Here is a 25,167-nt window from a genome sequence, read left to right on the forward strand (position 1 = left end):
CAATAAAATTAAATGGAACATTGTAAAAAGATTTTATTAAGATAATTAACTAAAGATTAAACTTTTCACAAACTAAAATTAAGTACACCGGAAATTCGTTCTTAATTTTTCCTAAAAAGACCAAATTTGATCGGTGTTTATTAGTTCGGGTAAATCCAAACTAAATTATAGTGTTTGATTTCCTAACACCTCTAAAATTTAATTCAACAAACCGGCTGCGAACACCTCTAAAATTTGATTTCCTAACAAAAATAAATGAAAGTCAAAACTTAGTACTACAAAATAAATTAGGGTGGGGTAAAAAGTTGAAATTAACCACCAATCAAGGGTTATGTTATGCCCTGTGCTACTTACTAAAGTAGAAACACAAACGCAATACAATGCATTTATAAAAACAACAAACTTTTAATCCTACTCCTACATCAACACAATTCTCTATAGCTATAATAATAACCTAAACTTCACATAAATACAAACCACTAATAATATCCATTCCAAAACACTTTTACCACTCATAAATACACCAAAAAACTTAACCACTTTTCACTTCACTCTCAAACACACTCAACAATGTCTTCACTTTCACTCTGTACATTCCTCTTCCTCCTTTCTCTAACCTTCTCAATCTTCACCTTCACTTCATCTTCATCAGAAGCTGAAACCCTTCTCTCCTTCAAATCCACCATCCAAGACACCAAAAACACATTATCAACATGGTCCAACACTTCCCTAAACCACTTCTGCAACTGGACTGGAATCTCCTGTTCTTCTACTTCACCATTTTCAGTAACCTCTGTCAACCTCCAAAACCTAAACCTCTCCGGTGATATCTCATCTTCCATATGTAACCTCCCAAATCTCTCTGATCTCAACCTTGCTAACAATGCCTTTAACCAACCTATCCCTCTTCATCTCTCTCAATGTAGTTCATTGAAAAGCTTGAATCTTAGTAATAATCTCATCTGGGGTACTATCCCTTCTCAGATTTCGATGTTTGTTGCTTTGTCAGTGCTTGATTTGAGTAGAAACCGTATAGAGGGAAACATTCCTGATGGTTTTGGTTCGTTGAAGAATCTTCAAATGCTTGATATGAATACTAACTTGCTTTCTGGGGATGTGCCTAAGGTGTTTGGTAATATGACTAAGCTGGAAGTTCTTGATTTGTCTTTGAATCCTTACTTGGTGAGTGAGATTCCTGAGGATATAGGTGAGCTTGGGAGTTTAAAGCAACTTCTTTTACAGAGTTCGGGTTTTCAAGGTGAAATTCCTGAGTCTTTGAAGGGTTTGGTTAGTTTAACTCATTTGGATCTCTCTGAGAATAATCTAACTGGTGAGGTTCCTAAGACCCTTGTGTCTTCTCTTAAGAATATTGTTTCTTTTGATGTTTCACAGAACAAGCTTTTGGGTTTGTTTCCGGAGGGTTTATGTAAAGGAGGAAAAGGGCTTATAAATTTAAGTCTTCATACAAATGGGTTTACTGGGTTGATACCAAATTCAACTAGTGAATGTAAGAGTCTTGAGAGGTTTCAAGTTCAGAACAATGGGTTCTCTGGTGATTTTCCTGTTGGGTTGTTTTCACTTCCTAGAATTAAGCTCATTAGAGGTGAGAACAATAGATTTACAGGACAAATACCTGAGTTAATCTCGGAAGCTTCTCAGTTAGAGCAAGTTCAGCTTGATAATAACCTTTTTGATGGTGAAATTCCTTCGGGTGTTGGGTTAGTTAAGAGTTTATACAGATTTTCTGCTTCTTTAAATCATTTCTATGGTGAAATTCCTCCTAGTTTTTGTGATTCACCAGTTATGAGTATCATGAATCTCTCTCACAATTCTCTTTCTGGTCATATCCCTCAGCTGAAAAAATGCAGGAAGTTAGTTTCACTCTCTTTAGCTGATAACAGTTTAACAGGAGAAATTCCTAATTCTCTAGCTGAACTACCTGTGCTTACTTATCTTGATCTCTCACATAACAATCTTACTGGTTCAATTCCACAAGGTCTTCAAAACTTGAAGCTTGCACTTTTCAATGTTTCCTATAATCAGTTATCCGGTAAAGTACCGTTCTCGTTGATTTCCGGTCTTCCTGCATCATTTTTGGAAGGAAATTCTGGTCTTTGTGGTCCTGGATTGCCAAATTCATGTTCTGATGATGACAAGCCAAGACACCATGTTGCTTCTGGTTTTACAACCTTGGTATGTGCTTTGATCTCTCTAGCATTTGTTGCTGGAATTTCTCTTGTTGCTGGTGGATTTATATTGTGTAGGAGATCTAGCAAAGGGAATGGAGATTTTGTATGGCGCTCAGTGTTCTTCTATCCTCTCAGAATTACTGAGCATGATCTTCTTATAGGGATGAATGACAAAAGCTCAATAGGAAATGGAATTTTCGGTAATGTTTATGTTGTGAGCTTACCTAGTGGTGATTTAGTATCTGTGAAGAAGCTGGTTAAATTAGGAAACCAGTCTTCGAAGAGTTTAAAAGTTGAAGTTAAAACTTTAGCTAAAATTAGGCACAAGAATGTTGTTAAGATTCTTGGATTCTGTCATTCTGATGAGTCGATTTTTCTCATTTATGAATACTTGAATGGTGGAAGCTTAGGGGACTTGATTTGTAGTCAGAATTTTCAGCTGCATTGGGGAATTCGATTGAAGATTGCTATCGGAGTTGCTCAAGGACTTGCATATCTTCACAAGGATTATGTTCCACACTTGGTTCATAGAAATGTCAAGTCAAAGAACATTCTGTTGGATGTTAACTTTGAGCCAAAACTTACACATTTTGCTCTTGATAGGATTGTTGGAGAAGCTGCATTTCAATCCATTTTGGATTCTGAAGCTACATCTTCATGTTACATTGCTCCAGGTATGAGAAGCAAATTCATGTAACTTTTAGTGTGTCATAAACATGAATTTGAGTTGAATTGAACAAATTTTCAACTCAACCCAAACAAAAGCTTTTGATTATATTAACTAACATATTAATTGTATTGTTGCATTGCAGAATATGGATACAATAAAAAAGCAAGTGAACAATTGGATGTGTACAGCTTTGGTGTTGTATTGCTAGAGCTAATTTGTGGAAGACAAGCTGAGAAAACAGATTCAAGTGATGACTCTTCACTTGACATAGTGAAATGGGTTAGAAGGAAAGTGAACATTACTAATGGGGTGAACCAAGTTCTTGACACTAGAATATCACATTCTTGTCACCAAGAAATGATTGGTGCTTTAGATATTGCTCTAAACTGCACTTCTGTTGTACCTGAGAAAAGGCCATCAATGTTAGAAGTTGTTAGAGGTCTTCAGTCTCTTGAGTCAAGGACTTGTATTGCAAATTTGCAGGGTCCAAATGTTGAACCCTCTATTCCAGTATGAAACTCAATGACTGTGCTTTTTTTTTTTTTTTGGAGTGTTTGTATGTATATTTCAACTTTATATTTCACATCTCTTTCTTTTTTATTTTGATGATTTGAGATATAGAACTTATGCAACTTTTTTTGCTTTTCAAAATATTAAGAGTTGGCAACAATACTCTCATTTAAGAACTAGTGTGTGAATCCGTCAGTGGAATTGTATTGAAATTTTTTCTAGAATAACCAAATTTTTCGAATTAATTATCCAAATAATCATGTTTTCCTTTTATTTATCCAAATTACCATGTTTTGAAACTCGTTATAGTGTGGCCGCCATCCCATGTGGCTCCTCTGTCCCATGTGGCTTTTATGCGCCATTTTTTTGAAAAGAAGCCATACAGGGTGGCTCTTATGTGTATTTCTTTTTTGTTTTTGTTTTTTAAATAATATTAAGAATTAACAAATAATATTAAAAATTAACAAAAAATGATACTACTTGTTCTGTATTGAGTTTGTGGCTGAGCCACCAACACGTTCCCCACGTACTCGTCACTCGAGGGCACGTCATCAACTGCACCCCCACGCTTCGCGTGACTGGCGAATCTGTCTTGCCCTTGGTAATAGGCAAGTTCATCCATGATCCGGAGATTGCAGGACAGTTGACCCCGGACGAAAAGCACGAGCTACCCATCCCTACTTTCACGTGGGAATCCTGACAACTATCCAATAAGGGTCTGGACCCTCGGCCCATAACGGAGACTATTGGCCAAGTGTTGGGGGCTCATTATAAATACCCTTCTCTGCAAGAGGGTTATGTATTCACTTCTAAACCCTTTCTCACCTACCTCTTCACCCGAACTGACTTAAGCATCAGAGTGTCTGTAGGTACACTCCCTTCCTCTGTAGACCGTTCAAGCCTACAAACAGATTGCCGACCTCTTACACTTTCTGATCACAGATAAAATCACTACTATTTAAATAAAAAACCATTACAATTTGAGAACAACACATACATATATTTTAATATTCAGGATCACCGTAGCGGCCATCGGTTCCACTTCGCGGCGCTCTCCTAACTCGTTGACTTTTGGATTAATTCATCCCTTTTACACAGGCTGCTACGAGATTACAAGAAAAAAAAATGACTTTCTTGCTTGATAAAAAGTCATACCCGCCATCAAGAAAAAATGGCCGAGAGAGGATATATATATCATCCAATATTTATTCAATCAGAGATTGCAAGAATTTACATTGATTGAAATAACATCACAAGATGGATTTGATATTTGAATGAATTTACATTGATTGAAATAACATCACAAGATGGATTTGATATTTGAATGATGTGTCAGGCTACTAATTATTCAAATTTAAATATTTCAGATCTTGAATTTTTTTAAGTGCTATTCAATTTTTACAATACAAGGAATCTCCTAAATTAAATGACGAGTTTTTTCATGCAGTTGAAAAATCATTTTAAGAATTTTCAGTTGTGAAGTCAAATCATATATTTTTAAGTTTGCAATTGTGCATGATTGATATCATGAAAGTAAGAAGTTCCAATATATTTAAGATTCCTCATATAAAAAATAGTGTTAGAACAACAAGGAGAGTTGTCGACTGTTAACTAAAGAGAGAAACGAGCTATTTTCTGACATGTATGCATGCGTCCATCTTTTAAATTCAAAGCAATTTATATTTCAAATTAATCTTTTACAAGTCTTATTTTACTTTGTTGAATCATTTCATTCTACTTGATTTTTTTGCTTTTTGTCTTGTTAAATTCAACGCAAACTTCACAATTCAAATATAGTCATATCTATAAACTTAACACAAGTCTAGGATTTTTGTAACTGATCCTACAAGCTAATTTTAGGGTGTGTTTGGTTCGGGATGGATGGAGGGGAGGGGAGGGGAGGGAATATTTTTAATTAAATGTGTTTGGTTCAAATTTTATGAGGGAAGGGGAGGGGAGCAAAACTCCTTCAAAACACACTTTTTGTGTCCCCCAAATCGGGGGGATTTGGAGGGGAGGGGAGGGAATTTGAACATTGATATTTTAAAACTTATTATAATTACTATAATATCCTCAATTTTATTTCAATATTTCAAAATTATTCATTTTTTTTTGTATTATTGCTCTCTTCTGTGTGATTTTTCTAGATTGCTTCTATCAACTTATTATAATTATTCTCCACCTTCAAATTATTTTAAAATTGTTGTCCTTAATATAAATCATAATCATTTTACTTTTTTGATTTTTTTATAACTCTTTTATGTTTATTTATATTTTTTTTCTAATTTTGTTATGTATCCTATCATAATTTCTTTTATATCAAACTTTAAATCTTTCATTTTACTTTATTTATTTATTTTTTAAAAACATTTATACCATTTATATTTAATAATAAATTATTTTATGTATTTGATGTGTTAAATAATTCATTACGATTTAAAAGTTGTTATTAACATATAGTTTAATTTGTTTTTGAACATTTTATTCGAATTAAGTGAACTCAATTTTTTAATATTATGTAGTAAATTATAACTTTTTAGTAACTGGATATTAGAAATTTTACTAAAAAAATATGTATAAATTTTTGACATTTAAATATCATATTGTATCACTTATATAAGATAATAATGATAAAAATGTAAATTATTAATAAAACCCCTCCCCTCCCCTCCCCTCTTGAACCAAACATATTTTTAATTAAAATTCCTCTCTTCCCTTCCCCACCCCTCCCCTCGTTTGAACCAAATAACTATCTGATTAAAAAAATTCCCTCACCTCACCTCCCCTCCATTAAAATTTCTCCCCTCCCCTCTCCCTCATTTGAACCAAAGAGACCCTAAAAAAGAGATTAGAGATTATTTGTCATTAATTTGTGCATATACTGACACAATTAAAATGTGATTCTACATTAATTTAAAATGTTCTTAACTATCTCATGTAATTTATTTAGTTCAAGAAGTAAGATTGTATTTGTAAAAACAAATTGATTTTAAATATGCAATTCTATTTGATTAGTTCAAAAAGCGTAAACTTTCTTTCTTTTGGGCAAAATCTCATGCCAATTCTATACACTATTAACACTAGTTCAAGCCTTACGATTGGTAATATTAACACACATTTGATGATAGCATAAAGTGTAAAAGATTTAGGTAACAAAATTCTACATTTAAAAGCTTCATAAAGATATTTGATGGCATAATTGATTTATCTAAATAATTACACTTTAAATGATAATCCTTAAAACTCTAATATCGACGACAACAAAAATTCAATATTATTTTAAGAGAAAAATTAAGAGTTGTTTGAAGGTTATTAATTGCATTATCATGGTGCATTGGAGCAGAATAACATGTTATTAATTGCATTATCATTTATGAAACAACATCTTATCAACACAACCAAAATAAAGTTCAAAATATCATTCACTTATCAAACTTTAAAAAAGCATTGGAAGATAAATTCATAACAAACCTTTGTTTATTTTCTCCTCATTTATCTCAAAATTTAGTCTCAAATTATTTTCATATTCTTCACCTACAAGAGAATCATTTTTATATTCATAGTCTTCATCTTCTTCTTCTATAACTCTTTCAAAATTCATAGAATTTTTTACTATTTCATCATTTTCTTCTTCTATAAAAAAATATTCCACCCTTTCAAATTCATAATCTTAATTTTCTTCTTTTGCAACACTATTTAAATCTAAAGAATCTTCAACTCTCTCTAGTTCAATGTTATTATTTTCGTAAATGAATTCGGAAATTTTTAAAGACAGAAACTCTCCCCTCTCCCTAAACCTAGGGTGACCCTCTTTTGATGGGTGTCATCTCCTCTCTTGTAGAGACTCATTCCTCATCAGAGCTATTCACCACCATTATGGTGGCCATCTCCTCTTCCATTGAGGTTCATCCCCCAGTGTAAGTTTCACCTTCTCTCTTTTCTTTCCTTTGAAATCCTCATCCATGTTAGAAGCATACATGTTTCTTCCTCCAACCTCCATAAAATGTTATTACTATTTTCATCTACACCTCTTTTCATTTTTAAGTCAAACAACAAAATCTAAGATTTATTTCTTATTTATAAGATTAAGAATAAATAATAGAATAAGCTTACATCAGAGTGAGTTTAAAGGAGTAAATTTAAAATCATTGTAGTACTCATATCAAACATTAAGCAGTTTCCACAGTGCCCGAGGTTTTGAATGTGTAGAGTTTCATTGTTAAAGCGCGTATTTTATGCTTTGATTAAAGTGTGAGGAGAAGTATTTAATGAGGGTAATATTGGGAAAAAAATTATTTGTTTATTGAAAATTAAAAACGACACTCATTTTGAATATTTTAATTATACCTACTGCAAATGTTGAACAATCTTCTGCCAAAATGGATCAATCTTCTGCCAATGTCTTTGACAAGTACTATGACTAGGAAGCTATGACATTCGAAGCAATTCTTAGTAGCGAAGAAGTCTTGGACATTCAACCATTAAGTACTGACCCTTCACTTGTGAAATCAAGTGCAACAAAACCAAGTCCATCTAAACAACCTGCATGTGGTGTCAGGACTTTCTTTGGTAAACAACCCAAAGCATTTACTAACAAAGCCTTTAAATCACCAAGAGTTTGGACATTTAATGAACTAATGCCAAGTAGGAGTGATCCTGTGAGTATATGAAATTCAGCCACTTATCACTTATGTCATTTATCATTTTCTGAACTTATATCATTTATCACTTAGTTACCTTCTTTTTGTCCTCCTAGGTCAAAAGATTGATTCCAAGTAACAAGTTAAAGAAAAAAGCTGACTTGACAAATGCAACAAGAGAGGGTGATAGACTGAGTACTCTCAAATGAAAGGAGATAGTTATACCTAGTAAAGAACTTGAAAATCCATTGGTGATTAATGTAGATGAAGAGACCGCAATATATGACATTGATGGTCCAAACACTTCAAAAAGTTGGGCAGACATTTCCAAGGACCTCACAATTAAGAATGTGCTGATATATTGTTGTTTTTGTTTTGTACTGTCAAATTTTAGTGTTTTGAATGATATTGTATAATCACCATGTCATTTGTAATATTTTGTTATGTATTTAAGAATGGAATGAATCAATGTGTCAACTATACTGAGACCAATGTAGTGTAATGATTGAAGCATACACTCTATTGTACTATTATGATAGAAAAAGTGTTGTGTAACACTGTCACCAAATTTAAGGTCAAACTATGTCATATTTTAATATGGATCCTCTCTAGCAGTTTCTCTCATGCTCTTGGTTCAGCCATAATCTACACCATTCATTTTTCTTGAAAATAATATTTATATTTTTATTATATTATTTAAAAACTTTTATGCTATTAGATTAAGGGCCGATTGTTTGGCAGAAGGCTTTCAGTTGGAGATGATTTGTGTTCGTCATATTCGAACAAAATTATAGTCAATTATGAAAAAATTATAGGTCTCTTAAAAAACAAATTTAAGACCAAAGTAAGGAAAAATTATGTCATATTTGAACAAAATTACTGTCAATTTGAATAAAATTATAGTCAATTTGAACAAAATTATAGGTCTCTTGAACAACATTTGAGAAACACATTGTATTACATTACATTTGACAAATAATTGAACATCACATCAACATCATAGAGTCATCAACAATTACACTTCAATAACAAGTACATGTTAAGCATAACTGAGAGTATAAGATATGTCGACTTCATTTTACCAGAAATTGCCTCAGACTAAATCTTCATCTGCAGTTTCCTGTTCTTCTTAACCGAAATTTCATACAACTCCTTCAACATTTCAAAAACTTGCATCTCCTTCAAGTTACTCTCATCCTTGCTCCAATCTTCATCATCATTTTCACAAACCTCCTTTCCTTGTGATAGGTCTTCATCTCGTATAAATAAATTACAAGTTTCCTCGCTTTGCTAGAATGGGCATATCCAGAAAAGTTTTTCTTTGTTAGGTCCATGTTTGCAATGATATGATATCATAGGAACATTATTGACACATGTTCTCCCTAGACGATTGCTCTCGGTTGTGTAATGAGAAGATCCTGATTTATTGTGCCTTGATGAAGATGCATGAGCAATAACACAAAGAACATGAAGAAGAAGGAGAAGAATAGTGAACCAGAATATTGAGGCATGAGAATTTCTCTGCGCACCTATATAACGTGAAGAATACCTTTGAAAATCCCAAATTGTCATTCGAATATGCATATATTTTTTCTAAACAAAAGGGAAGATTTTATAAAAAAAAAGAAAAGAAAAAGGAAGAGAACAAGAAAAGAGGGAGACTAAGCCAAAACCTCTTAAGAAACAATTCTAGTTCTAGGAGTACCTTTATTGTCTAACAAGAAATCTTTCCTGATATTATCATGAACATGTTGGAACCAAATGATAGAATTACAATCCAACCCAATGCTAGCGAGAATATCCGCACACAAAATGGTCTCCCTAAAAATATGCGTGATTCTAAAATCAATGTTCATCATATACGCCCAACAAACTAGCTAACGAGATCAGAGATTCCACGGGACCAAAGCATGGTTGTAGAAAGCATTAACAACAAGATAGCAGTCAAATTCCAACCAAAACCTAGTAAGCTTCAACTCCATAGCTTTTTCCATAGCTACCATGGCTGCCAAGAGTTCTGCATTTGTAGGAGGTTCATTGCCAAGAAACATAGAAAAACTTAGAACATGATTAACTTGGCAATCTTTAAAGATGCCACCATAGGCAGCTGTCCAGGGAGTCCCTTTAGCCTCACCATTAACATTACATTTGATCCAAGTTTACAGAGGAGGGGTCCATAGAACATTAAAAGAACCAATCATCTTTGATGGATTTAAATTGACATCAAATCTTTTAAGCATGGCAAAATTAGATATGCTGTTGTTGGATTTTCTGCTAGACAGATTTCCAGCCAGTTTCACTTGAGCAGCAATGGAGGCAACACACGAATTCTAGGATGTTTTAGAGCTCTCATGTTTGACTTTGTTGCGAGCCCTCCAAACCTGGTAAAAAATACTAACAATGCTAGCTTTGAGGACTGCCAAGGCCTGGGCAGACCAGCTCCTATCAATCAACTTCAAGCAATCATAAAGGAACAGATTTTGAAGTTTATTCCTCAAGAGTCTGCAAGCCAATTCCAGATTTTAGATACAAAATTGCAGCCAAAGAACAAATAATCCATGGTTTCAGAGTTAGATTGGCATAGAGAACACATGGATGGAAGGCTGAAACCTCTAATAGCATAATTATCATCAGTTGGAATTTTATGGTGCATGAATCTCCAAACCACCATAGAGTGAGAGGGAGGTGAGTCTTTATCCCAAAGAAAGTTGGACCAGATTTTGGAAGGATTGGGTTTAAGAACAGTATTGTAAGCTGATTTGAAACTGTGATCCCCCATGGACATAATTTTTCCAAACAAAGGAGTCATCCACATTAAAATATGGAATTCTAACATGAATGATAGAGTTAAGAAGATTAGGCATAGCCAATTGCAAGTTGTTATGGATATACCAACCCTGAGGTGTCCACCACTCACTCACGGATTTCAAACACTTATGAAATTTTTCAGGCACCTTGAATTTATCTGCCAGAGGTTCACCAATCCAATTGTCCCTCCAGAAGTTGACTTTATTGCCATTACCAATAATCCAGATGCAATTCTCTCTAACCAAGTCATAAACATCTTTGATGCCATTCCAAATAGATGACTTGATAGTGTATTTGATAAGTTTTCCATTCCTACTCACCCTATCATTAAGAAGTTTGGACCAATGTTGATTTCTGTTTAGGAACTTTCAGTAAAGGTGTACATTAGTTGCAGTGTTGTAGTCTTTAAGAGATAGGATTCCAAGTACTCCTTCATCCAGTCTTCTACAACAAGTTTTCCAGGCCACAGTGATAAGCTTTTTGTTTTCAATGCAGCCACTCCAAATGAAATTCCTCATCTAGGTCTCCACCTTTTTAATGATGCTAGCAGGACAGTTGTAGATGGAAAGGCTATTAATCATCATACTAAAAATCACAGATTTTATCAATTGAACTCTGCCAGCCATTGAAAGAATATTGACTTTCCAAGTAGCAAGCTTCATCCTAATGTTATCTGCAACATGAACAAAATGACAGGCTTTAGGTTTTCCTATAAACATAAGAACCCCTAGATACATAAAAGGGGAGCTGGCTTTAGTGAATCCAATAATATCGGCAAGACAACAATGCCTAATAAAGGACATGCCACCAACATATATCAAGGATTTTTAAATGACTACAATATTATACATTATAATTAATGAAATTATCATGTTAAAAATATCCTCTTATTAACATTATAATTTTTAATTTATATTAGTTTTTTATTTAATTAATTTAATATGAAAATAATGTGTTGATTTAAATATTTAATAGGTTGATATTATTATTATATCTTGATTATAATGGTATGTATTTAATTATATATTTGGATTAATACAATTGATTCACATTGATTTTAATTTTTTTTATAAATATTGAGTTATTTCGGAAATGCATATCCGAAAAATCTCAATACTAAAAATTAAGTTATTTCGAAAATGTATTTCTAAAAACACCAAAAAATTATAAATTTGGTACGTTTGGAGATGTATCTTCGAATTTTAAGAAAAAAAAATTCCGTCAAAGATCTTTAAAAAATATGAGAGTAGGCATAACAGTTAGAACAACGAGAAGAAAAAATGATAGTCAAGAAGGAGACGAAACAAATTAGAGTTTTTAGAAAAATTATATATGTGAATAAATAAAATCCTACATGTAATTGGCATGTGTAAAAAAAATTAGCTTCGACCATCCACGAAAGCGCCGTTAAGCCATTTTAACGCGAGGGACGGAATTTATGGACCAAAAATTACCCATTTTTATTCAGGGGCAAAATAGGCATCACATTGATATAAAAACCAAGTATATAAAAGAAAGTTCACAACAAGTCTAAGGGTTTCGTTCGATCGAGTGTTGTTTGTGAGGGTTTAGGGCGCAATTTTCTTAAGCTAGCAGAGTCCTCAACTCTCTTCCATTCACCATGGCCGACGATGACTACGAAGATATCGACATGGGGTTCTCTCTCTATCTCTTTCCCTCTCTATCTCAATTAATTAGGGTTTTCCCTCTTTGCTTCTTCGTTTTGCTGAAATTATCATTATTATTATTATTATTTAAATTGAAATAGAAATATTTCTTATGTTTAAAACCATGCTAATGATGATGATGCAGTTACGAGGAAGAGCCAGCAGAGCCTGAAATCGAGGAAGGTGCAGAGGAGGAGGATCCGGATAACAAAAACGATGACATAGATGGTTTAGGAGAGCCGATTGAAACTGAGGAAAAGGAAGATGATCAACCTGTTGAGCGTCCTCGAAGGACATCGAAATACATGACGAAGTATGAGCGGGCTAGGATTCTCGGTACACGGGCTCTTCAAATCAGGTTTACTTCTGTTCCCTAGGGTTTTGTATTGAATATTTGTAGTGCTATGTTTAAAGTTAAGGAATGTGAAGCAGAATCAAAGGATTCTGATTTTTAGATGAAATTAGAATAAGAAATTTTGATAGATGGTGCTAGATGAGTACCGGAAAATGGAAATAGTGGATAATACTTGTGCTGGATTAGACTCTGAAGTTTGAGTCTTTTTACAGTTTCTCAGTGCTCTTTCAATGGATGTTGCGAAATTGACTAGCTTTATTGACAACAGAATAGATTTCAGGTCTTGTAAGGGTTACATACTGCAATGACTCCAGCAACTTATAAATAGAGAGTAGGATTCTGTGTTGAGTTTGCCCCATATTGCGAGAGTTTTCAATTAGTGATCATAGGATAGCCTGATTGGAGTGGAGATTGTTGACCAATAGAACTGGAGCGGTTATTAGGCTAGAAGAAGTGAGGATGGGTAGAAGAAAATGGCCAACAGACTTTAGTTCTTCTTTAAAATCTAAAACAATCATACTGTAAGTCTAACATGCTATAAATTTTGTCTTTACTGTTGTGCAGCATGAACGCACCTGTCATGGTCGAGTTGGAGGGGGAGACTGACCCACTTGAGGTAATTGTTCCTTTTGTTCTCTTTACAAATAAATGATGTATTTTCTTTGCTTCGACACTCTTTAAACCGGTGTCGCACACCCGTATGACACTCATACAACACATGTCGGACAATTTAAAAGAAGTGTTTAAAAAAGAATTTTGTTTTTTCCTTTGCTTCAACACGCTTTATACATTTTTAGACAGATGTCACACATCTAAAAGAATTAAGCATGTATTGAAGCTATGTTATAAATGAAAATTAAAGACAATAATTTTTATTAGAATATATTTAACTCTTTTCATAATAGATGGATCAATTAAGTTCAAATAAGCTCATATATGCAGCGGTGTCAGTGTCCTATATTTTTGACATTATCGGTGTCGAAGTGTCTGTGTCGTGTCTGTGTCGGAGTCCGTGCTTCATAGTTCCTAACTTCTACTACATTATTGATCTCCGTCATTAATTGGTGTATCATAACGTCCATTATACAGTGTTGGTCTTTATGCTGATATTTTGTTTATGGTCAACTTTACAATTTTACCAATATATGCATTCTGCAGACATGCATGAATTGCAGAAGGGATTTAATTTTCAATTAACTGTTATTTTTAAGATGAGAAGATCAAATTTCTTCGGAAATAGGCTTATCTTGATATTAAGTCTAATAAACTGGGTTATTATTTAGTTTGACACATGCCCCTTTTGATGTTTCATTGATGAAACTTTTTAAAACTTGTGTTAGATCAGATGTCATCATTACTTTGCTAAACTGATATGTTTGATGCGATTCTTGTCTTCCAATGTTGAATTTGACCACATGTCAGTTAGAAACTAAATAATCTCCTAGATGAGTAGTGCACCTTGTTTTATTTATAGAGTGTGATTTCTTATTACTCTATGTTATGTTCTAATTGTTTAGACGATTTCTGTATTCGATTCAGAAACATCCATGTTTTGTTTGTTAGGTGTTAGCTAAGCTTATGGTTTCACACTTCCATTTTGTTTCTGTATCAGCTATGCAGTAGCAATGATTTGTATTTTATTTATTGTAATATCTGATATATTATTGTCCCAACTCTTCAGATTGCTATGAAGGAGCTAAGAGAGCGGAAAATTCCTTTTACCATCCGCCGCTACTTGCCTGATGGAAGGTAAATACTGTCTATTTAGTATATTGTGTAGGCTGATACATTCCCTTATCTTTTATGTAATACTTACCGTTTTGGCAAAATTGTCCAGCTATGAAGATTGGGGAGTTGATGAACTCATTGTGGAAGACTCCTGGAAAAGGCAAGTTGGTGGGGATTGATGAGTAAAAGGCACTAAGATCTTACTATACTGCTGTGGAACTGATTGTGAAGTGAACACTGATCTATGATCCTACCACAAAACTGGCTTATCCTATTTGTTTTGGCTGTGTATCTATGTATGACTTGTTCCTTGTACTTTAACCCGGTATCATTTTTGTTTTTGCTCATCTGTATATTACAAATATCTAGGCCTTTTAACAGTATATGCCGGTGTTTGAACTTTTAAGTGAAAGTTAGATGGGTGTTTGAATTTTGAAGTGATACTTAGATGGGTGTCTGAACATGTTAGAATGATTTGCTACTATATTTTGGAGATATCAGTTAGATGCTGCTGACATTTTTAGCGAAATTTCCTTCTTTCATCAACCAACAAGCAGATGTGTATAAGCAAAAATAAGTTACGGTAGCTGTGTAGTTTTTGTGGTTCAGCAAAATTTAGTTTACAAACTGGTGCCAAATACTTGCTTCCAAGTAGAAAGAAATTTCTGACCCTTGAAGTGCCCATTACAATGACACTATCCCATACAAATCTATGATATTAAATCTTACAAATCGGTGGCATTTCTAAGATAAGTGATATTGTCTTATTGAGTGAAATCTTTTACGTGAGTTTATTTTTCAAAATTTCCAACGTTTGGGTACATATTATCCAAAAATGATGAGCAAATTTTTTAAATACACATAGTGCTAGTACCTTGAAATTAATAGCCATTGTAAAACATTGCACATACATTTTTATTTTGTGAACTTTATTGAAGTCGATGAACTTCTCGGTTGTTTAGAACAAAAATGTATGTCCAAAAAAATGATAGATGAGGCCCTTCTACCCTACTTATTTATTATTGGGAGGCTTAAGATCATTTTAGTAGGGTATGGTTCTCTATCATAAAACTTAAAAGATAGTTATTCATTTCGACTTTACAACCGACATGATAGTGCATACGCCAAAGGTGCACTATTCCAAAAACACTTGATTGTAGGAGTATATTAAATTCTTCAATTCTAGTCTTTCATGTTGTCATTGATAGTGATATGATAGCGATATTTTAATATTAAAAATATTTTTTAATGTACTTGATTTTTAAAATTATTATAATTATTTAAAAGGTGAACATTTGGTACCCATTAAATTTTGTTGGGTTGATATTCATTATTCATCAACAATGATATTTAATGACACATCACCTTTTCTTATTTCTAAAACCTACCTATTTAAAATAACAATTAAAAATTGAAAAATCATGTACAACAGCTGAAATCCTTCTATTTCCACTCATGAAGAGATTGATGAAGGTTTCAAGCATGTCTGTATTTGGACTCATGCATCAATTATATATTGGTTTACATTATTTGAAAAATAAAGATGTTGTTAAAATCTACTTTTAGCACAATGTGGAGAACAATTTTTATAAAGTAATTCAACATAATTCTTAATGCCTTGTAAAAGAAGTTTGTATACTCTTTTAAAAGCAAAAACAAAATAAGATACGCCAAATAGAACTTAGATACTAAACACTAAACATAAAGAATCTTTTGATGCTACTCTCTCACTAGTCACTGTTATAAATAAAGAGATTCGTCGAGTAATCGACGCATCTGATATTTATATAGACCAAATATATCGATCATTTTCAAAGTCTTATATCTATATATACACACACCAAAAAAAAAAATGAAGCTTAAATTGCCCCATACATATCGAATATCTTTATTCTTTTTTTTTTTCCTTCTCAAATCACAATTCACTGCACCTAAATCCTTTGACAAATTCATTTTTTTCTTTGGTAAAGAGTATTATACATGTGGAATTCATTTCACAAGGTTCAGATCACAAGGACCAAACCTCACGAAGTAGTTGATATCTAGCATTTGTTGTAGTGTGATTCCCTTGCTCTTTGTGATTACCATTTCCATTAGTATTAACTGTTGGAGATGAAGGAACCTTATCAATGATAGCCGTGATCGGCGATTCAAGTTCCTCGAGTTCTTCATCACTTGTATATCCTCTCCTCTGGACAACCGATACATTCCTCGTCAGGTGAGACTTTCCTCCTGCCTCTGCAACTTTCTCCGCCACATTGGCTGAAGAGGGAGGTGTATACGCAACTGGAGCCGCAGCATAAGGGAAGCTTCTAATGGATTCTGCCGACAATCTTCGCTCCACAAAAGTCTAAATATGAAATACAATTTTGTTAATAAACTAGCAACAAATTTATGCAGCTTTAATAAGTCACAACAGATTACAAAATGAAACAGATGAGTATACCTCTCCATTCAAGGCCTCCAAGACAGTTCCTGGAACCGGGTCCGGACAGAACTCGTCCGGAGTGAAGTTACAAAGGACGCGTATGATCAATGAAAGACTGATGGATGGACAAACCTACATAATAAAACATAAATGAAATAATGACCACAAAGGAAAGAGTAAGTGATATGACATAGAAGTATTTAAGTCATGAAATTAACCTCTTGTCTAACTTGTTTTTCTATAAGCATGTCTTTTGGGAGCATTAGAAGGTCACTCAAATCGTTAAGGAGTGCAAATGATTTACGTTCACCGTCTCCGCCTTGTCTTTCGTCGTTCTCACCGTTCTCCTGACATTCTTCTAGACAATCTTCAGCATCAATGCCAAACATATCGGTGAGCAATCTCGACCAATTGCCAACCTGCAGTTCAAGTAACTCTTCCATAAGAATAATCACTTGTAGGCATAGTTTTGGAATAAGATGAAAAGTTGATAATGCATATGAGTCACAGGACTCAAACCAATTGTGTCTTAACCATAAATTTTGCGAATCAATTTGTAAAGTTTCTGACTAAGATTTTCATAGGATATCAATAAAAGATAATGTGCTACCAAAGAAAATGTTCAAATACCAAGCTGTAAACAAAGAGTAAAATACATACAGAATTTTTCAGTTGTGCACCAGATCCAAAGCTTAAGTTTCCTGCTGGAATTGGCAAAACCTTGGAATCCACAATTGGGTCTGATATAGGATCAGTTGGAATCTCATGGGCTGATTCCCGAAGAATGGCATTGAACATCGCAACATCTAGTCTATCTACACACTGTTCCATGACCTGGGGAATGAATTTAAATCTACTCAATCTTTCGAGGCTTAGAGCAAAAGAAAGGGAAGTTAGAAACATGTTCAAGAAAAGGTGATTGGTAAAAGCATACCATTCTTGCCATCACGGGCAAACAACCACACTCGTGTCCTCCTGCTCGAACAGGACATAGTCTTTGAAACGCATCTTGGAAAGCATTTCTCCAAAGATTGATGGAAAAGTTTCCTTGATTGTGATCACCTAAGGCAGGCCCTAGCAGCCTCCCAAAGGATTTATTCGAACACGAGTCCACAACCGAAGATTGCATATGAGGAGTCAAAGCCTGAAAGCATAAAAAGTTTCTCAATTCATCACAAATAGATAAAATTCACAAAATTGTAATGGTTATACTTATACTTGATCATAATACAAGAGGCATTTATACCTGCCACCATACTGACTCTACTAGACGAGAAAAAATCCACGATTCTACTCTTTCTAAGGCAAATGTAAACGTTCCAGTCTCTTGCCAATCTTCACCGATCTGCATAAAACCATTTCCCGATTTACCATTTGGGATACCCTTCCATTTCAGTGATGCAGACTTCCCATCATTCCTCTTGGCAGACCCATTTGAACCGGCTAACCTCATAATGGGACTAACTTGACATGAATTCCCAAATGCCTGTAAAATTATCTCTCTCAGCACAATGGTGTTTGACAACCAAAAAGTTAACCTGAATCACAAGTCAAGATGAGAACATTTATTGTTTGTATTAATTCAAAAATAAAATTCTGCTAGATTCATGTTCATACCTTGAAACATCATTACCGCAAGATTTAGCAACCAAAATAAGGCCAGAAACAGTATTCTTGGCGATCGTGGCTTTCCTTTTCGGGGTCCAATGCTTGCAAGCATGTATATAGAGCCTAGAGAGCCGTCGCGCAGGTGTGTGCACTTTGTGTGCCGAGCTTCCATGCTCTGGTACAATAGAATAAAGTGACACCTCAAGAGCAGCAACTTCTCTCAATTCCTCTTCAAGATTTTCAATTCGGGATTCCATTTCTTTAATTTTCGATTCCATAGCCGCCGCATCCTCACGTTCACCGTTTTCTTCAGCATTAACGGTTTCAACACGACCTTCATCTTCACTTCCTACGCTATGAGCACCATTGGAGGATCCATCCAAGATATCAATTTCCTTGACTTCTATAACAGGTTTTTCATCAACTCCTTCAGAAGATTCTGAAGAAACTGAAGAAACTTTAACGGGAACTTTTGCCGGCTTAGAATTGGTTGATGTATTTTTATTTGCGACTCTCGAAGGCCCTTTATTAGAGTTTATAGGTTTCTTCTGATTGCTACCAGACACCTTCGATTGCAGTTTATTTGTTTTCCTATCAGATCTCTCCCTCGATCCTCGATTGTTTTCTAAACCATTCCCTTTAACCTTACTCTTCAGATCCTTCGAAGCTTTCTCTACTTTCTCATCTTCATTTGTGAAAGAATCACTTTGAGATGACACTGAATCCTTCATTGTGTCAGTGTCAGATACTTCTCCATTCCCTTCTTTTTGCTCTTTCTCCAAATCAACGGAATGATTATCATTCACTTCATTAACTTTCATCTCAGCAAGCGCATACACAATCTCGAGTATAGTTTTCCAGAGACTCAAAACAACAATACTCTACCTGCAAAAGTAGCAGTGAAGTAACAAAGTAAGTTACTAAATTCTAAAAAGTGAAATTGAAAATAGGCATTTGAACCATTCATCACAATCACAATGAGTATGATATCAAAGCAACCCCAAAATATAGAAACCATAAAGAAGACAGTACATAAAGTTAACAAAGTACACAATTTGTAGAAACAGAAGGACCACCACGTTGATTTTCAGAATCATACAACTTTTCATTACAAAAATCGCACCCAATATTTGAAGACCTTATTTAGAAAAATGAACATGATTAAGATCCAATCCAAGATAATAAAATTTAAGTAAGTTTCTAAAATCAAGCAAGTAAAACATCACTTTTTTGTTTTACTCTTTATAGGAACAAGAACAAATCACAAGCATCTTTCAGGCATAAACATGGGTCCATAGCAATACCACATATTACAGAATAAAATTAAAATATGAAGAAAAAAAACTCCAAATGAAATATCATATCAGACATCACCATCAACATCATCAATCAAATATGCTTGCAAGCTGGCTTGATTTCAATAATTTCAAAAAATTCCAAAAAACAACTGTCTCTAACCTGTACAATAAAAACTATTTATTCTCATCTTTTTTGTTTTCACCATAAACTTTTGACCAAGCCAAAAAGGAAAAACTAAATTATGATCTATGAATCCTAAAAACCGCTACATTTCCATAATTCTTTCTATCTATAATAAAATTACAAAACCAAATACAGATGGCAAAAACAAAATGAATGAAAGAAAAATGACAAATCTGAAAGCAACATTACGAAGACAAAAAACAATTAGATAGAAAGAAACAAAAGTAGAAGGGATAAGATCTAGTGAAAATAGAGAGTGATAGTGTTAGAAACAATACAAATGAAAGTGGATGAAGGAGTTGGTGAGCGTGCAGTGTTGTTTGTTGTTTGTGTGATATCACGTGAAAGGAAGGAGAAGAAAAAAAGACAAAGCAAAGAACAGAGAGAAAGAGAGAAGTTGTAACCGTAGAGTAATAAATAGGGGGAAGAGTTGAACACGTTGGAACTTACCAAAAGTAGGGAATAACACGGGAAGTGGAAGAAGGTGAAGTGAAACGTACGTTAAAATGATAGGAAAGTGTTGCAGAAACAAAAAAACAAAATCCTCGGGATTAGCAACGTTACTACTCCAACACAACACAATGATAATAATGTTTCTCTGGTTATGTTTTGTGATTGGAAATTTAGAAATAGAAAGAGAGGTTGTTAGTGAGGGAAGGTGGTGGCATTTTAAAACGGGGAGTGGTGACCGGAGAAGGGTGTCGGTGCAACCGGGTATGGCCGGTTATGGTGGTGATGTAATGAGGTCAACCTTTTCGACACTCTCTCGTTTTCGTTGGGTGTGTGATGTGATCCTATTCCCATCTTTGTCTTGGGTTTGTGGGCCATGATGCTTAACCCCACCACCTTCTTTCTTTTCTCTTTGGGATATTACACTAGTGTGCTCGATTGGTAGTAATTTGGTATGCAATGCAATGCCCCTATGATTTTGGAAACCGTGATTATTCTATATTTTGGAAACCGTGATTATTATATCAAAAAAGTATGATTCAATTTGGTTCGATTCACTTCTAAAAATAAAATCGAAGGTTTCAATTGGTTCAATTATTTAATTATTTAATTTTTTATAAAATTTTATTAAACTATACATATACACATAGATAAAAGTTTAATCATTTATATATGGGAAATGCTAACGAGTGCCCCAGGGGCACTCTTTAAGGTCTTAAAATAGTAAGTTTTTCTTGATAATATGTATATTAATTGCTCGTTAGCATGACCCTTTATATATTATCATAAAATAAATTTATATTATTAAAATAAATTTATAATTTAACACATAAATATAAATTGTGTCTTATAATTTTATCTTAAATAACAATATAAGTGAAGTTGCATACTTAAAAAAAATTTTAAATACTAGTTATAAATAAGTAATCATACTAAATTATAATCCTAAAGTTCTTCCCGCCAAAACTTTTAATAAATAATAAATTAAATTAAAAATTTATTAATTAAATAAATTAAAAATTCCCACTACTTCAAAAATATTTAACTTTTCTTCCACTAACCCACTAACTCTTATATTCATTTAATTTTTATTAAATAAATAAATAACTAATAGCTATAATTCATTTTTAAAAAACTAATAACTTCCCCACTTAAATAAAATGCTTCTCTTATCATCATCATCATACTAAATTATAATCCTAAAAGTTCTTCCCGCCAAAACTTTTAATAAATAATAAATTAAATTAAAAATTTACTAATTAAATAAATTAAAAATTCCCACTACTTCAAAAATATTTAACTTTTCTTCCACTAACCCACTAACTCTTATATTCATTTAATTTTTATTAAATAAATAAATAACTAATAGCTATAATTCATTTTTAAAAAACTAATAACTTCCCCACTTAAATAAAATGCTTCTCTTAACCATTTAACCCCACGTTCAATTATTTTTAATAATAATAATAATAATAATAATAATAATAATAATAATAGTTATTACAAACATACAAAAATCAACTTCTTTAACTTGCATAACCCTGCTAATTCTATTAAATTATAATTTATTAATTAAACCATATCTTTGTGGTCAAGAATTTAAATATTTATCATATCATACTAAATAATAATCTTAGAATGTCTTCCTTAAATTTTCTCTCCAAAACTTTGAAGGTTAGAATTGGTATTTTGAATTCCTAACACTATTAATTTTACAAAATTAAATATGACACATAATTCTAATTAATTAATAAAAATATTATAACTTAAAATTGGTATTTTGAATTCCTAACACTATTAATTTTACAAAATTAAATATGACACATAATTCTAATAAATTAATAAAAATATTATAACTTAAAATTGGTATTTTGAATTCCTAACACTATTAATTTTACAAAATTAAATATAACACATAATTCTAATTAATTAATAAAAATATTATAACTTACCAACCACCTCCACCACTAATATTAAATAACTCCCACAAAAAATCACTAAAAATAATTAATACTAATAAAAATATTAATTAATTAGTTTTTAATAAAAACTTAGTTAGTTAATTAAAATTTAAAAATTAAATAACAATTTTAATTAAATAATAAAAATATTGTAACTTACCAACCACCTCTACCACTAATATTAAATAACTCCCACAAAAAATAAAACAAATTAATTAATTAATACTATTAAGAAAAACAATAATTAATTAAATAATTAATTAATTTTTAATAAAAAATTAATTAATTAATTAAAGTTTGAATTTAAATTTTAAGTATTCCACGCGTTATTAATTTAATTTTCAAAAATTAAATATGATACATATATCTAATTAATTAACTAAATCAAAATATTATAAATTCTCCACTATTTTAGAAACCACTCTCCACTTTCACAAAACCAATTTCCACTATCCACTCTCTCTAACCAATCTTCACTCTCTATATAATATCCTTACATTCATTATATTGTACTTATCTTCATTACTTTTTGCCCTTTTCTTTCTTCATAAACTATAGATTATTTTATTTGGATATACTTTACTATACTTTTCTTTTTGCTTTTACAGGTTACTTTCACTTCCTATCAAGGTAATTGTTCCTCTCTCATATTTAAAAGATCACCTATTAAATTCAACATTGTGCAAAATAGAGTTTCTAACATCATTATTCTTACCTTTATGAATTGTTTTATTTTTATTTTTGGTACAATCTACTCTATTTTTTAATTTGTTTTTACACGTTGCAACTTGCAAGGTTGTAATTTTTTTATATCATGCTGAATTAATGTTCAATTGAAAATTGGGTCATTTTAAGCAATGATGTAGATGTTGTTCCATTAGATGAATTTGAGAATATATAGTCGAGTATCTAACAATTCTAACAATACATTAATTTTTTTTGGTAAATATTGAGATTGAGACTTGCATATCATGTCTAGCATTTATTAGTTTTATAGCTATCTACACGCATGACATTTTTTTGTGTTACATTAATAATATTTTATTTTTAATTATTTCAAATTGACTTGAAAATATAAACATATAAATAGCATAAATATATTAAGAGGAGATTTTCTTTGAATTTTAATTCTATTAATTATGTTGAAAATATATTATTATTTTTTTTATAAAATATAAATTATTAAATTATTGTTAACTTTGGCTATGAACATAAAGTTAATATATTTTTTTTAAAAAGTGTAAAATATTTTCTTTTTATTTATTTTTATATTGTTTATTTTTCTTTCACTTTTTTATTTTTTAGTTTAAAATACAACAAATGTAATTTATCTATTATATTTGCACATTAATTTTATGCAATTTTTGTCACGGATGTTTATTCAATAGACCATATGCAATTTTTGTCATGAATGTTTATTCAATAGACCATATCCGTGCATCGCACGGGTTGACAACTAGTAACACAATAACACTGTAATTTCTTTTTTATCAATAATATATATATATATATATATATATATATATATATATATATATATATATATATATATATATATATATATATGTATGTGTGTGTGTGTGTTCTGGACTGGGCCGAGCAGGCCCAATACGTTTGGGCCCATTTCCTTGATTACCGTTACGAATCAGTCAAACACGAAGACCATGTAACGCTTCAGCGAAGGATCAGGTCAACCTCCTTCGAATTCTACGTCGTGCTCACCCAGAACGTGAGTCACCTGCTGACTCAGCCCTAGCAGAGGTTGTTCTGGCAGTCTCCTAGCACGTGGGCCTCCAGTTGGATTTGGCCCAATTAGGAGACCTTGGCCCAGCGCTGGGGGCTATAAATACCCTCTTTTATTAGAGGGTCAAGTATTCATTCTCTACTTCTGTTTACGGTGATTTCCGGTAAACAACCGCTAGTCCTCCAAACTATAATAAATATGATTTGGTTACTCGCAGGATCGACTAGATTGATCCTAGGACACATAGTCAATTAGATTGTTATCAATATTCTTTAGAACCATGTTCATGATTCGTTGTCTTCGACAAATGTTATTCGATTGAAAACATACACTTTTAGTGATGACTTGATTATATGTGATTATGACTTTAAAATGTAAACAACGCAGATAACGTAACATGCAATTCTGTTTAAATGTAAAGAATCTTAAAACATAAAACTGTTAAAGATCTTGAAAGTAAATAACATGAAAGTAAATAACATGAAAGTAAATAACATGAAAGTAAATAACATGAAAGTAAAGATACAGTAATGTAAATGACAAGAAGTAAATAGAATGCAAGAATTTAAAGATACTCGAAAACGAAAAGCAATAAAAGATAATACTCATGTATTAAGATGGTGGTGTCATACGTACATTTTCTCAGCGAACTCGTTCTCGTTAACGCTTGATACTTGAGTAAATATGTGAGTGATTTGTACAAAATGAACACACGGAATTCTATCATAAAAAACTCCTATTTATACTAGTTTCGACCATAACGGCCCTACGCTAATCCGCTGCCACGTTTCTCATAAGAACTTCCAGCGATGACATCTGTGAATAAGCAGTTACGCAACTATCTTCGAATTTCAAATCTTCCCGCCTGAGTCCATCTTCGACGCGTGGCAGTATGTTAATAAACACTTACTAACAAACACGCTAAAT

At 32.6% G+C, this 25,167-nt stretch overlaps 3 protein-coding genes across 7 annotated transcripts; 2 read left to right on the top strand and 1 right to left on the bottom strand.

The window, feature by feature from the left end:
• Positions 1-494: 494 nt before the first annotated feature.
• Positions 495-3,591, top strand: LOC131610386 (probably inactive leucine-rich repeat receptor-like protein kinase At5g06940). The gene is made up of 2 exons (XM_058882325.1): positions 495-2,863; positions 3,002-3,591. Exons 1-2 carry the CDS (start codon positions 571-573, stop codon positions 3,373-3,375), a joined length of 2,667 nt encoding a protein of 888 aa, XP_058738308.1. The 5' UTR covers positions 495-570; the 3' UTR covers positions 3,376-3,591.
• An 8,729-nt stretch (positions 3,592-12,320) lies between these two features.
• On the top strand, positions 12,321-15,004 carry LOC131610388 (DNA-directed RNA polymerases II, IV and V subunit 6A-like). Its single transcript, XM_058882332.1, has 5 exons — positions 12,321-12,473; positions 12,630-12,842; positions 13,404-13,455; positions 14,521-14,588; positions 14,677-15,004. The coding sequence occupies exons 1-5, from the start codon at positions 12,439-12,441 to the stop codon at positions 14,744-14,746; spliced, it is 438 nt and encodes a 145-aa protein (XP_058738315.1). The 5' UTR covers positions 12,321-12,438; the 3' UTR covers positions 14,747-15,004.
• Positions 15,005-16,349: 1,345 nt separating this feature from the next.
• On the bottom strand, positions 16,350-20,872 carry LOC131610387 (uncharacterized). Of its 5 annotated transcripts, none has more exons than XM_058882327.1 (8): positions 20,536-20,872; positions 18,613-19,488; positions 18,242-18,533; positions 17,930-18,139; positions 17,656-17,829; positions 17,214-17,414; positions 17,014-17,127; positions 16,350-16,917 (listed from the first exon to the last, which is right to left on the bottom strand). In XM_058882327.1, exons 2-8 carry the CDS (start codon positions 19,422-19,424, stop codon positions 16,576-16,578), a joined length of 2,145 nt encoding a protein of 714 aa, XP_058738310.1. In that variant the 5' UTR covers positions 19,425-19,488; positions 20,536-20,872; the 3' UTR covers positions 16,350-16,575. The 5 variants fall into 5 exon arrangements, with proteins under 5 accessions (XP_058738310.1, XP_058738311.1, XP_058738314.1 ...); XM_058882328.1 differs by lacking the exon at positions 20,536-20,872 and adding an exon at positions 20,364-20,510; XM_058882331.1 differs by lacking the exon at positions 20,536-20,872 and adding an exon at positions 19,830-19,886.
• Between the last annotated feature and the right edge of the window lie 4,295 nt (positions 20,873-25,167).

The sequence above is a fragment of the Vicia villosa genome, linkage group LG6 (assembly GCF_029867415.1).
Source record: "Vicia villosa cultivar HV-30 ecotype Madison, WI linkage group LG6, Vvil1.0, whole genome shotgun sequence".
Classification (NCBI taxonomy): domain Eukaryota; kingdom Viridiplantae; phylum Streptophyta; class Magnoliopsida; order Fabales; family Fabaceae; genus Vicia; species Vicia villosa.